The sequence below is a fragment of the Aythya marila genome (assembly GCF_965140915.1).
Source record: "Aythya marila genome assembly, chromosome: 2".
In the NCBI taxonomy this organism is placed as follows: domain Eukaryota; kingdom Metazoa; phylum Chordata; class Aves; order Anseriformes; family Anatidae; genus Aythya; species Aythya marila.
The window spans coordinates 61,638,498-61,652,855 of NC_139043.1; the positions used below are offsets into that span (position 1 = coordinate 61,638,498).

General features: G+C 36.6%; 1 protein-coding gene across 6 annotated transcripts in view; it reads right to left on the reverse strand.

Moving 5' to 3' along the window:
* NT5C3A (5'-nucleotidase, cytosolic IIIA) overlaps positions 1–14,358 on the reverse strand; it is a 28,852-nt gene that overhangs the window by 11,860 nt on the left and 2,634 nt on the right. For 3 of the 6 annotated variants that reach the window (XM_082752579.1, XM_082752581.1, XM_082752578.1), the window contains exon 2: positions 563–669. The exons of 1 other annotated variant lie outside the window; for it this stretch is intronic. In XM_082752579.1, coding sequence (XP_082608705.1) covers positions 563–664 — 102 coding nt within the window. In that variant the 5' untranslated portion in view covers positions 665–669. Of the gene's footprint in view, positions 1–562; positions 670–1,026; positions 1,193–14,358 lie in introns of those variants that run through there. 2 more of the 6 variants (XM_082752576.1, XM_082752580.1) reach the window with 2 other exon arrangements.

Below are 14,358 nucleotides of genomic sequence, written 5' to 3' on the forward strand. Positions count from 1 at the left end.
TAGTGATCATGCAGTCTGCTAGCACAACGTGAACTCAGGACAGGCGTTTTTGGCTTTCTGTTTACCAAAACCAAGAACATACTACAGTTTATGATCATATGATGTAAACTCAAATATGGTAAGAAATCTCCAGCAAGTAGTAATTATGAAGTTACATTATTGGTAGTTTTGCCAAGAAATAGCCTTAGGACAACTTACCTAAAAAGTAATCAAGTAAATTTTATTATGGAATTGAAACAACAGAACATTGCATATCTTCACAGTTGCTTAAAAATATCCTGCAAAACTAGAGATCCAGCACTGGCTATGTGAAATAACTGGAAATGCCTTCACTACCTAAGCTATTTTAAGAAGTGAAGTAGGATGCATACTAAAAGTAATTTTTGTTTTATTTAATTATTTGCATCTTCTTCTTTTTTTTTTTTTTCCTCCACTTAGTACAGTGGATTCTGATATTTAGTTTGGAAAAAAAAAAAAACAACACAAAACATAAAAATCTGAGGAGAGCGTTCACAGTAAACATGACAACAGTGTTTTCTCTTGTGCTTTTAAAGGAGAGTACCTGTGCGTTGAGCTTAGGGCACTCCTGATTCTTCTGTGCTTGATTTTGTCCTACTGCAACAGCATAGGTGGCAAGCAGAGTCCAGAGACGCAGGGCTTGCATACAGGCTGCCAACAAAAATCAACCAAATCCTTTTAAGAATTGGTCTGCTATATGTTTGCTATTCCTGCTGTATAGAAATAAAAGCAGACATGCATGGTACATTGCTCCGAAAACACTCACACTTAAGACTACTCTAATACATATTTAAAAGCAGAGGAATGTGCAAGTCAAATTAACCTATTCAATAAAAAATGGTAAATATATTCACTACTTAGATCTTGTTGTCAACTCTATGCTATCAAATTTATATTTTAAAAATACAGTTTGTCACAATAAACAACCATATGTAATGCCTCATCTCATAATGCTGGCTAAAATACAGAACAGAGTCCCTCCTGTTGACAGAAGCTGTGCACACTTACCAGAGGGTTTAGCGGGAGCAGCTGCAGAAGCAAAAGAAAATTCCTCTTGCTTGAGAAACACTAATATAGCAGCACAAGGTGCAGTTGAGGGCGTTTCCAAATACAGCCTGACTAATCCCCATGCAAAACCCCAGGGTGCTGTGACGCACATCAGCAATGCACAGCAGTTTGTTATGCTCAGCAGTGCAGCCTGATGGGCACAGCTGATCAGCTGGTACACCAACAACAAAACCTTTGACCTTCACTGAATGAGCAACTTTCATGGATGCAGCAGGCAAATTTGGACTGCTCCAACAAAGGAAGGCATTTGTTTTTTCAAAGCATTAGTTTACTAATTAGTTTACTTTGTTACTTAACCGTTTTACAGAATATTCCCAAATATTTTAGAATTTCCTGTTGCAGAGTACCAGAAATTGCTTTCGGCTTCTTGATATGGTCTCACTACTATTTACAAGACAGCATGCATTTATTTATGTAGAAACATCAAATTGATTACTTAATCTTTGCTTTGACTTCAATTATCCATGCAATACTGGAACAGGAAATCAAGGAGGCTTGTTTGTCAGGATTTTTGGGTGACAAGGCAACTCAGCATGCTTTCAGAAATTTGTCATAAGGCTTATTGCCAGATCAAAGACAGTAACTAGGTGATACAGAGTATGCATTTAAAATGAATCTTTTTTATTTTTTTTAAGAGATGAAGGAGGTATTTTCTAGTATCATTTATGCTTTAAAGTCGTGTGAATATGCTTGGAAGTGTTGGGCGATGTTAACTCTACTGCTGTAGCAACAGCACAAGCTTCCCTATGTTATATCACAACTCATGTTCAACCTTATGATTTATGATCACTATTTCAGGCCGTTAGAACAAACCACAAACATCAGGCCAGTTTATATGTGGTCATGAATGTGACCAGTGCAACTGCTGGTACTGAGGCAGGGCCAGCTTAGTAGTGTAGCAAATACAAAATCCCTTAAGCTATGAAAAAAGCCAACACCCTGTCAAACAAAACACATTATCAGGATCCTAGAAATACGTTAGTTATGGAAATTTCCTTTTAAGCAAGATATGCTGTTTTTCTACATTTAAAAAATCCAAACAAAACAAAAAAAGCACAAAAAAAAGAAAGCAAAACAACAAAAAGGGCTTTTTTCTCAATGGTACAGTGGGATCCATTTATGTTGTGTGTCCACATTCCAGCTGTAGGCTGGTATGTACTGTTGGGTTTCCTCAGACTGACTGACACAAAGTACTTAAGTTTTTTCAGTCATGTGCTGTATTTTGGCCCAATGAGGCAGCTAATGAATACTTCAGCTGATACACACAACTTTCTTCTTTAAGTTGAAAAAGATCGCCCCAAACATGTGTGTTAAGGTCTGCTGTATTCTGTTCCTTTATTTGTCTTTTGTTTCTAAATTTGCATGAGATTTAAGACTGAAGGAAAGAGTTGCAGAAATTATATCCAACTTCTATGGACTAATTTTCAGTAAACCAGACTAATTAGACAGCATTTTAAATGTAGTAATGGGATATCAGTGAAAGAGCTAGAAAATGACGTAAACAAAATTTCTGTAAACATTAATATAGCCAACACCTAATTCTCAGAAAAACATCTACACTATCTCTAATAACAATATACTTTCACTTTAATGAAAATGCAGCATCTGAAACTTCTCATAGACCAAACAAGGACTGTCTCTGTACCTGTAAGAAACCTTTGTGTTGACTGCTTTACTTAACTTACTGAGAGAGGACAAGTGGCTTCAATTGACCATGTTCTGCTACCACTGAGTTGAGTCAGTTCAGCATTTGATTTACCGTGTTTAACTTATGGTAAGAGATGAATTAGAGTTAGCACTTCTTTTTCAAAGAGAGGAAAACAACTTTCAGCATGACATTTCTACTCCCTCAATACTGAAGGTCATTTAAATATATTTTAAGAGCCACAGATGAAAGAGGAGGTATTGCTATTTCAACAGATAGCTTCTATTTTAACCTTCTCCCTTTGGCTATGGGCCAAATGAATACAAATTGCAGAATATTGTAAGCAGAAAAAGAGATTAAAAACAAAAAGAGCAACACTTAACATTGGACAATTTGTCACCCAAATAAGACTGTGAAAAGGTTCTACTTTATATGGTGGTGTTAGGTGAACTTGGTTTGTACAGAGTCAGGATGTTCTCAAAGAGTGTGAGGTACTGGAAGTTTTTAGTCTAATGCAAAGTAAAACTGTTTTTACCTGTACTTCCTCTGCCCTGAGTTTCACCAGTTTCCTTGGGGAAAGAAATGAATGCAGCACAGATAAGGTTATAAGCAATCAGCCAAACTTTAAGAGTTCAATACTTCAAATAACATTAGTTTTGAGAGATCAAGAAAAGTTGGATTTAAGAGTAATTTCTGTTCACTGGAGTATTTGCTATAGAAACTAGAGGTGACTGAATGCCATCTACAGTACAAACTTGAGCTTTTCATGAGCTTACTACCTTTTAATCTTGTCTAGTGAGTCTAGTACAACTGAACAACTTGAAATACACCTGTGGATATTTAGCATATTGCCCAACTTCAGCAAAACCTTGTTCTATTGCAGAATCACTTTTAAACATTAAGAATCTGTTTTCTAATTTTTGCTCTTTTAGTAAGTTTACCTGGTATGTATTTTTCAAATTAAACTACTTGATAAAATTTCCACAAGACAGGGTAAACTAACTGAACCTTAGCACTCAAGTACCAAAACCAAGCAGAAGAAAGGAACCAAGAGAAAGGAACTGAATTCAAATGGGATTTTTAGTCATGTCCTATTAAGCTGAGCTGAAGAGCAACATCCTGGTTCCAGCAGTAGCCTTTTATATTTGTAAATGACAACTGTAAGGTAAATAAATAATAGAATCACAGAATCTCCTGAGTTGGAAGGGACCCACAAGGGTCATTAAGTCCCACTCCTGGCCCCACATAGCACCACCCCAAAATCAAACCCTATGTATGAGAATATCGTCCAAATGCTTCTTGAACTCCAGCGCAGGCTTGATACTGTGACCAATTACCTGGAGAGCCTGTCCCAGTACCCGACCACCCTCTTGGTGAAGAACCTTTTCCTGATTTCCCACCTGAACCTCCCCTGTCAGAGCTTCATGTTGATCCCTTCGATCCCCTTGCTGGTCACTGCAGAGAAGAGATCAGCACTTTCCTCTCTGTTCCTCCTTATGAGGAAAATGTTCAGTTTAATGAAGCTGGGGTAAATGAAGCTTTAGAACGATGCCATGCAGGAATCTTAGATAAAACTTATTTTTCTGGCAGAGGTTTGGTGTAAAAAATGCTAGCCATACTCAGAGCTGGTATAACACAATACAAAAACAATGTATGTATATGATAGTGTGTGTATATTGTAGAGTTAACTCACAAGAAATACAGATGTGTAAGGGATTGTTGAAACAGGAAGAGCACAAATAACAGTTGCTAGGAAAAAGTGCTCTAAAAGGGATTTTGTTCTGGACTCCTACAGAATATATAAAATGACAGCAAGAGTGTTGCCTTCAGAATAACAAATACTTGAACATATCAAAGTCTGAATTCATTAAATGGTAGTAAATTCAGAGGAGACACATGCTGAGAAGGCGAGGGTCAGCAAAATCTTAACCTGAACAGTTTTAAGATTCAGAGGTACCATTTGACGTGAGAACGTGTTTTGGCTTTTCAACTATTATATTTTTAAAAAGGCAAAAATAACACATGCACAGAACAGATTTGAGAAGGTAAACACTGTATATCACATTACATATTTGATAGAGATTACATATTCAACAGATTTTTCTAGACCTCAAATATCAACCCTTATTTATGACACAAGAGAAAATATGATCTTTTACAGACCAACTATTTATGACTATTGAACTACAGAAAGTTATTAGTGCTGTTCTACTCCACTCACACATGCAATCCAAGGTGCAAGGGACAGCTAAACTTCTGAACTCTTTATTCTCATTATGTTTAATGTCATTTACTCATTATGATGTTGCATGCCACAAAAAGTTTTACTTCAATAAAATCACTGTCATTCATTAAAAAAGTAAGGCTATATAAAGACACTTTAATTCAGCAAAAAAAAAAAAAAGAATTTATTCATATTGAAGCATGAGTTTCATTAGGACTTAGTACAGCTTTTAAGCAGTGAACATGAACAATGATAAGCTTACATTAGAGTTATTCTAACCTCATTGTCTCACTACATAAGGTGTTTGTTTTACTAATTTCTGCAGTTCTGGAAGTCTAAAATGAATAGAGGCTTGGCATCTATTTAAAACCTATTGGATGCCATGACTTGCAATTCTATATCGAATTGATTGTTGAGATGAGAGAATAAAAGATACTGCAGCATCAGTGTCCATAAGGCACCTTCCTCTTTTGTTTACAAAATCACTAAAAGCAGAGATTTCTGCTGGTGATAAATCAAGAGACACTTTAAATCTTTCAAGTAGGAATCAACACAACAAACACGCTGCTAACCTGGTATCTTGAAGCCTTGATAACAGAACATAGGGGCAAGAGGTTCTGATGGATGTGCACAGCAATAAAGACACATGTCTTGAACATGGAGGTGTTACAATTTCTAAAACTCAGAAGGAACTGCAGCAACTGTGACAATAAAAGTTGACACTTTATACAGTATTTGAATCCTCTACAGAAATCTAAGTAGAACTAATACTAAACAGGCTGGGAGATGAGTGGTTGGAGAGCTGCCAGGCAGAGAAGGACCTGGGAGTGATGGTGGATAGTCGGCTGAATATGAGCCAGCAGCGTGTGCTCAGGTGGCCAAGAAGGCCAACGGCATCCTGGCTTGTATCAGAAACAGTGTGACCAGCAGGGCTAGGGAGGTGATCATCCCCCTGTACTCAGCTCTGGTGAGGCCGCACCTCGAGTACTGTGTTCAGTTTTGGGCCCCTCGCTACAAGAAGGACATCGAGGTGCTCAAGCAAGTCCAGAGAAGGGCGACGAAGCTGGTGAGGGGCCTGGAGAACAAGTCCTATGAGGAGCGGCTGAGGGAGCTGGGCTTGTTCAGCCTGGAGAAGAGGAGGCTCAGGGGCGACCTTATCGCTCTTTATAGGTACCTCAAGGGAGGCTGTAGCGAGGTGGGGGTTGGTCTGTTCTCCCACGTGCCTGGTGACAGGACGAGGGGGAATGGGCTTAAGTTGAGCCAGGGGAGTTTTAGGTTAGATGTTAGGAAGAACTTCTTTACTGAAAGGGTTGTGAGGCATTGGAACAGGCTGCCCAGGGAAGTGGTGGAGTCACCATCCCTGGAAGTCTTCAAAAGACGTTTAGATATAGAGCTTAAGGATATGGTTTAGTGGGGACTGTTAGTGTTAGGTCAGAGGTTGGACTCGATGATCTTGAGGTCTCTTCCAACCTAGAAATTCTGTGATTCTGTGATTCTGTAAACAAGCCGAGAATTTTCAGTATTTGACGTGATCTCATCCTGTCTCCTAATGCACTCCAGGCAAAAATGTAGTCTCACTCTGAGACAATCTATGGGGTTCAAACCATACAGAGCCAGGTCTGAAGATTCTGGAATTCCATGAATACAGCTCAAGGAAGGAACCTTTTGTGTCTATTGGGGGAAATATTTCATCTCCGTGCTTTGCTTTTACTTATTTTTAGAATTAGCCTTTGAAATAGGTATTTTTCTTGTAGAAAAACGTAAGTAATGCATTATTTACTAATCACAAAGTGATCTTCAATCAGAAACTACATATCTTGGAAATATTGTTCTACAAATGGCATCCTACCCAAGCCAGAATTTCATCCGATGTTCTTTTCTAACAGTTCTTCCCTTACCCAGTCCAAAAACAGAGACCTGGAACTACAAAAACATTGTTCTAAATGTAAGGATTCTCAGGTCAATATTAAGAAGTCATATAATGCTTAAATTTTACAAATAGCTTCTAAAGCAGTACAACTGAAAGAGAAAATCAATGTTCTGACACTCAATTTAGGGAAGAAGAGAACAGAGCCTTTTTTCTTAGCCATCATATTTACATTTCACTGGTGCCTACTCTTACCAGTGCTTTTTGGATAGCCTCCTTATAAATCTATAATGCACTTGCAACTGAAATAACAAAAGCAGTTCCAGTCTCCCTCTTACAGGAAATACAGCAGAACTGAAAAGAGTGCTGTGAAGGGCAGTAGGGATGAGTGATGATATGAAGAGCTTCCATACAATGATACACTAAAATTCTTCAGCCTGGAAAAGAAATGACAGGATGGCAGAGAAAAGGTTAATAAGGAAAGACTGTTCACTATATAGGTCACACAATTACATAAAGCAGTAAGATGTGGAATTCCTTTCTAGTGATACTGTAAGTTTACACAGCCTTAAAAAGGCACTGGATGAAGTCATGAAAAAAGCTCATCTTAAATTACAGACACTCGCTCAAACATAAGCAGCCAGAGGCTGGACAATCATTCTGGGGAAAAAAAAATCTTGATGATTTGCCCCTTCTTAAGCTTTCCCTGGGCCTCTGCTTTAGACCACAGCTACCTATCTGTATCAGGTGAGACTTTTCATGAGAAATAAGATATTATTTGTCTTTCCATCCTTCCTTCTCCCTATTGATTCTCCTTCGGAGAGCACAGATACAAAAAAGTCACTTCTGGCAAAACTCAAATTTCGGAATTTGAGTGGTACTTATATGTTCTTTAACATTGCTATGATAACAGAACGGATGCTGAAGCCTGGCTGCTTGAAAGATCCAATTCCCTCTCCTGCTACACAGCATCTAATGCTTTATGGAAGATGAGGCTGTTGGTACAACTAATTCTTTTACAAGATACCGTCAAACAGTATCCAATTCTAAGCACCAACAGTACGTAGATATTGTGGTATATTTATAAATTCTTAATTAGCTATCAGATGTGCAAAAGCTCACCTTGCACAATAATATCATTTTGACGAATTGTACTTTTATTTTTCAAACTGTTTGCATGCATATTTTTTAAAAATGAAATATTTTGTATTTGTTTGTGTGCACGTACATTGAAAGAGCTTAAAAACAAGTGCTTGGCTCCTTAGAAGTGTCCCATGTAACATTACCTAGAATGGAATTTGCATTAAGCCCAAGGCCTGGAACGAAGTAGTTGCTGCTGATTCTCCCCTTATCTCCTTGTAAGAAGAAGAAAAAAATAAAAATGCAAACTACAAACCACTGCTTAGATTCACTAAGTCTAAGAATGCTGTATCTAGATCAAATAAACTCTGACCCTTGAATGGTGGAGTTGCAGGACCCAGTTTGAAAGCAAAGTCAGCAGGACAAAGTTTAATCCAGAATGCATTGCCTGACACTAAGATTCTGATGAAAGAATGTAAGTGTTAACACAATACTGCAGTTAAAGTTACACAGCGGGACCAATTAATTTGTTTTCAACAGCTATAGTCTCTCAAAGTACAGACTCTTATTTAAACTTCTTAAAAAATAATCTGTTAATTCTAAAGATGAAATTCAGCTACTATACACTCATTACGTTACCACTCATCTGCTAACAGACAGCATAATGTCTTGAAGTTTAACGGATGGTTTTGCCTCTGTGTCTTGGCGTTCCATGGGTGTTTCTGGCTATTGGATCCATTCAAAGGTACAACCAGATGTTCTTTATTTCTTTTACCTCTATGCATTTGCTCTCTGGAAGTGCTACAGGACATGTTCAAAACACTTTGTACTAACACTACCACTACTGTACCGCATCTATGCTTTGTACTGTACTACTACTGCTAATGTACCAATATTATTACTACTTTGTACTAAACCCTGCCCTTCAGTTTCAAGTACATTGTTTCCGTGGTAAGAAATGCAGACCAGAATAAAGCTTTCCCATTAACGGATTTATGTTGCAAAGACAAGTGCAATCCAGGAAAATAACTCTTAAGTTGATTGATAACTGCCAAGTGTAAAAACTATAGTTTTCTGATAACTAAGATATCTGATATCAGACTGATAACTAGGCTGGTAACTAATAAGTTTCCACTAAAGAGGGAGAGCTTTGAAGTAGCAGGGTAAGTAGTACATTTCAGTGGTACTCATTCTGTCTGAGCAATAGAGTCAAAAACCATAAAATCTTACGTAGAAACAAAAGCTCCAATAAATTTGGATTATTTCAGTGATCCAACTTACAAAGCAGGCAAACAGTTCTTGATATAAGAGAGCATGAAGGAAGCTATAGGTAACAAGTGAGGAAGCAAGTTAGAACAAGTAAGTTAGACCAGGAATCTTTCTTGGTGGGAAAACCATCTCAAGAAATCTGAAACTGTGTATTCAGACACTTCATGACTTCTCAGTGTCCAAGTCTGGCCCTTGCCCTGCTACCTTTTACAAAAACAATAATGAAAATCAGAATAATTACAAATTAAGTGCATTAACTTTGTTTCTTTAAGTTACCATAGATAAAAGCAGAAGCCACATTTCCTTCTACCACTGTGCATAATTTACACAGTTTACATAAATGTTACTAAAAAACTTTTTGTATTTACTATCTGAATTTACTTGGTGCAATTCTGTCTTCTTTTGTGGCAGTACTGAACAGAAAGAATACAGTTACATTAGTATTTAAACACAGGTGGTATCTTGTTTGACCTGTGTACTGCAAGCTTAAGCATACAACCACTTGTATAGAAAAATGCCTCATTCTTTTTAACATTCAAGTAAAACAGTCTTGATAAATGAATGGGGTAATCAAATTAGGAAAATCCGGTGGACTTTTAATAAGTGATAAATATATATATATATTTATATATATTATATATATATATATATATTATATATATATATATATATATATATTTAAACAGCCAGAAACCCCACCAATGATAGAGGTGATCACCACAACAGCTGCAGAAGCTGTAGATACCAAGTTAATGGCAGTGCCAGTCAAACTGCTTCATGATTGACATGGGACTAAAAACTGCCTATAAAAGCCACTGTAAGTTCTCTGATGTTTTAAAGCAGTGGTTGCTTTTGGGTGAGAGAAACCAACTGATTGATGTCCAGCAACTTGTGTAACTACTCTATGAAGACCTCTCTCCCAGGATCTCACTACAGAAAACTGCTGCAGTGACTTGACTGGAAGGCAGACAGAAGAAAAGGTAGGATGTCCTAACTTTTGTTCTTCACACCCTCAACTACAGCACACTTAGCAAATGCTTTTGCCCATTCTTATCTGGCCTTATATCTTATATGCATGCTGGTTACAAAAGAAGGCCTGGGAAAGCAGTTGAGAGCTATTTCTGCCACTTGGCCGCAATTAGCACATGATGGGATCAGCCAAGTTTTAGTGCTGAGCATCTGAGAGGCAGTAGGGACACAGCTGCTGCTCCAGGCTCCCCACATGCAGGAACGGTTCAGTTGGATGTGGCAGACCTGGAGTCAGATAGCGGCCAAGGAATGCCAGTCGCTGCTGGACAGGATTTCTTAAATGACATGGTACTTACAAAACTGCGTCCATCCATCTACAGCGAGCCCCATGAAAACTGACAGGCGATTCACACCAGTGCCACCTGCTGTTCTGTGCTGTCTACTGCAGATAAACTTGCTAAAATTTCCAGCTTGAAAATTAAGCACCGTCTGACAAATGCACCAAATTACAGCAATAAAATCTTGACAGGCTGCTTCTCGCAGGATATTTTTCCTTAAACTCTCTCCAAGACTTACCCTTCACAGGCTGTCACTTACACAAAATACGCTTATGTATGCATGGAGGGAGGAAAGAGGAGTTGAGGTTGAAGGCTATTAACATGAAGTAGACTAGACTACACAGAAAAACAAAAGCATATTTTGCATTATGCAACTCATTCAAATGATACTAATAATTAAGAGACAGCTCTTCTAGTTTATTGAAGCAAGACACTTCAAAAGTTAAGGTATTTGGAAACATTTACCAGACCTATACAAATCGTGACTTGTTTACATCTACAGGTATATTAAAAATTGCTATTGAATTTCCAGCTAATATTCTCCTGCCCATAAATGCATGGATCCATACCTTGTCTTTCTTCACTACTTTTATTGATCAATCTAGTGCTTTTATTAAATATAAAAGTTGGAAGCTTTTGATAACTTGAAATTGATTGTTGGACTGCTATTAAACTTTAATTCATGATCTGAACAAATTTGCACTGATGCATGTATTCAGACATTTAAAAATCTGCTCATGTTATTTGACAGTTTAGAGTAACATGTTTAATACTTGCAATATTTGTTACTGGCCTTAATCTGTAAAAGGGGTTTAATGGAACAGATACTGTTGGAGCTCAACCAATAATTGACAGTTACTGCAAATAGGAGAAAAATCACTTGACAACATAACTTAACACATACCGGGAACTTAGGAAAGGGCAAACATGTTTTTTTTTTTTACATCTTAACAGAGTAAAATAATTAAAGATTGTTTTGCAGTCTTGGAGAAACACTTTATACAACAGACAAAATAAAACAGCAAACAAGATTATACCTGCAATGTATTAGCGTATTCTGACATTTATTTAAATTTACTACTTGCAGGTCAGTTTTCAGGTGTAGTTTATCATCATATTTTGATAACTGTTATGACTAGAATGAAAATGAAAAGCTATGTCAGTAGTGAAGATTTCATTGATATTGCCATAACCATTCATTGTAAAAATATGTTTCAATACCTACAGATTGGGGGGGAAAAAAAAGGCAGTGGCTATTTCAGAAAATTAAGACCTACTTCTGAAATAGATAGTTAAGTTTTAGCATCAGTATATTGTGCTAAATAAAGTCAAATATTACTAGTAAGCACAAAATCTGCAGAGAAGATTTTTTTAAATTTGTAACCTATTTTAGAAGAAAACATTGACATTTTGAGTCAATTTCTCTTCTTTGATCCAAATTGTTAAGATTTCCAACCAAATTAATTTATAGCAAGAACAAAAAGCTATTACTAGTATCTTAAGTTTTATCAACGTGACTTACGTTTAAAGTGTTTTTCCTGGCCTGTATAAAGTTGCTTTACAAATGACATTCTAAGTTATTTTACATTATGATTATCTGTACAAAAAGCCTACAGGCAATGCAAGCCTCTTTTAGAAATGCTGGTGTTTATCACTCTGCCAATGTGATTTTTCTATTGGGAACATAGTCTAAACAACAACAAAAGTTCTACAGAAATAATTATATGTCATATCAATTTTACTATAGTTTAAAAAGTTTAACAACGCTTTAAAAATTATTCTACTACTCTAGTCCCTAGTGATTTAAGGACTCCTAGCCAAATGTGACTAGGTAGGGGCAGCATTATTTCTCATAAGTTCTTTTACTTTTCATTACTTAAGTTGGTATCACAGCACATTCTTCTGGAACAGCATTATTGCCACATGGATCATGTTACTGGATAGCTTTCAAAGCCACGAGATTTTAAATATTGTCACCGCAATACATGTAAAGTGACAAGGTCCTATATGATACCTAGAGTGAATCCATGTTCCTTCCATTCTCCTTTTTGATTCCAATTTGCGTAGGCTCAAACTCTTAATTTTTGTAGAGGAAAAAGTACATATTTACTTGACTATTTAGATACTTGAAGGATAGTGTCACATATATGTTACATATTATACACTCCTTGATTTTATTCGCCATTTGGAGGGCATGGGTGTCTGGAAGCTGTGTGACTTCAGTCACTGACCGTAACAACTAGTTACTAGCAGCAAAGAGGAAAGTGGAGTGGTACCTTATCTCTGCCAACTGTAAAGGTTTGTATCCTTTGTCTGTGGTACAAATGCTCTGACCCCCTGTGAAACAAGAGGCCAGTCTTGCCAGAGACTGACAAGTGAAAGAAAATAGTAATAAGAAAATCTCCCCACACAACCCCTATGACAGTTATGCTCACGGAATACATTCCTTTATTTCTTCAGAAAGGAGATAAATAACAGCTACCTTACTTATTTGTTTGCTTATTTCTCTCCAGGTAAATTCTAAAGCAACAGAGTCATCCACTTCTCTCTTGCAATTTACTAGAAAGGAAACTGGCTAGAAACATTTAACAACGGCTGGTTAAAATGTTTCCTTAAAAAGAAGAAATTTTTAAAAGTTGATTTTTAATTTATCATTGTTGAAAATCAATACAAATTCTGCTTTACAGGTAACTAGACCTAACTTCAGGAACAGAATGGAGAAATAGTAAATGTAAATAAAAGTTTGCCCAGTTTCCTGAAAACAAACCAAACCAACAAAAACAAACAAACAAACAACAAACCAACCCAACCCAACCAAAGAACCAACCAACCCTCCAGAGCTTTAAGAGGAAGGGGGGAAGAAAAAAAAAAAAAAAAAAGCAGTTGCTGAAAAAAGACCACAGTTCTAACCTAACCGTTTATGAAGTAGTCAAACAACAAAAAACCCTGTTACTTCATTAAGCAATATTTCTTACGTTTACTCCATATTCTAGTTAGCATGGGCTACCCCTTAAAGAGGAACTTTTTCGTAAGACTTAAGAAATGCTTTTCACTCTAGCTTGTGAACATGTTTTCTGGCAAGTTTACACAGACTTCGCAAAGACTTAGTAAAAAAAACAGCGTACTGTAAGTTCAATTTATTTGCTATATCAGGATACACAAACTCATTGCAAACCTGCCTGGGACCTGAAAAACTCCAAAGATTTGAGTGTTACTGTAATACTGTAAAGTTTAACTTATTTTTACAGTAGCTATCAAACATTATTAAAGTTGCTTTAAGAGTCCAACTAATTATTAACCTTCTCTTTAAATTAAAGTTAGCAACCTTGCAGCTAATATTTACATACACCTGACCACAGGAATACTTTTACAGTTTCACAGAGATGGCATTGTGGCTGTGCAAAGTAATACCTCCCCAGTCTTTCAGAAATAGTTGTTTTCTTAACACTTGTTTCTTAACTTCATGACTGGCTATATATTTACTATTAATGCCTCTTACTTCAAAAATGGAGCTAAAGTAACTCTGTTTACATTTATCAGTGCTTAAGATAAAATATATACTTGCAAATTTTAGGCAGTCAATAGAGATGTTGCATTAATACTTTAATTCCAAACTCAAACTTTAGCTTCTGAATAAAATACGGTAATTTTACACTGTGTTTATCAAGCTTAAATTTGTGTATGAGGCTAATTCCTGTGCTAAAGAATTAACCTACTGAAATGGGAGATAGATATTTAAGAATTTCATTACTGATATTATTCAAAAAGGAAACGTGGCTACCCTTATATTTAGATCTATGCTTGAGAATCCCTTCTACTTTTTTCCCATTAAAAATTCTTGCCATTATAACCCCTGACAATAGCTTGTCCAATCTATATT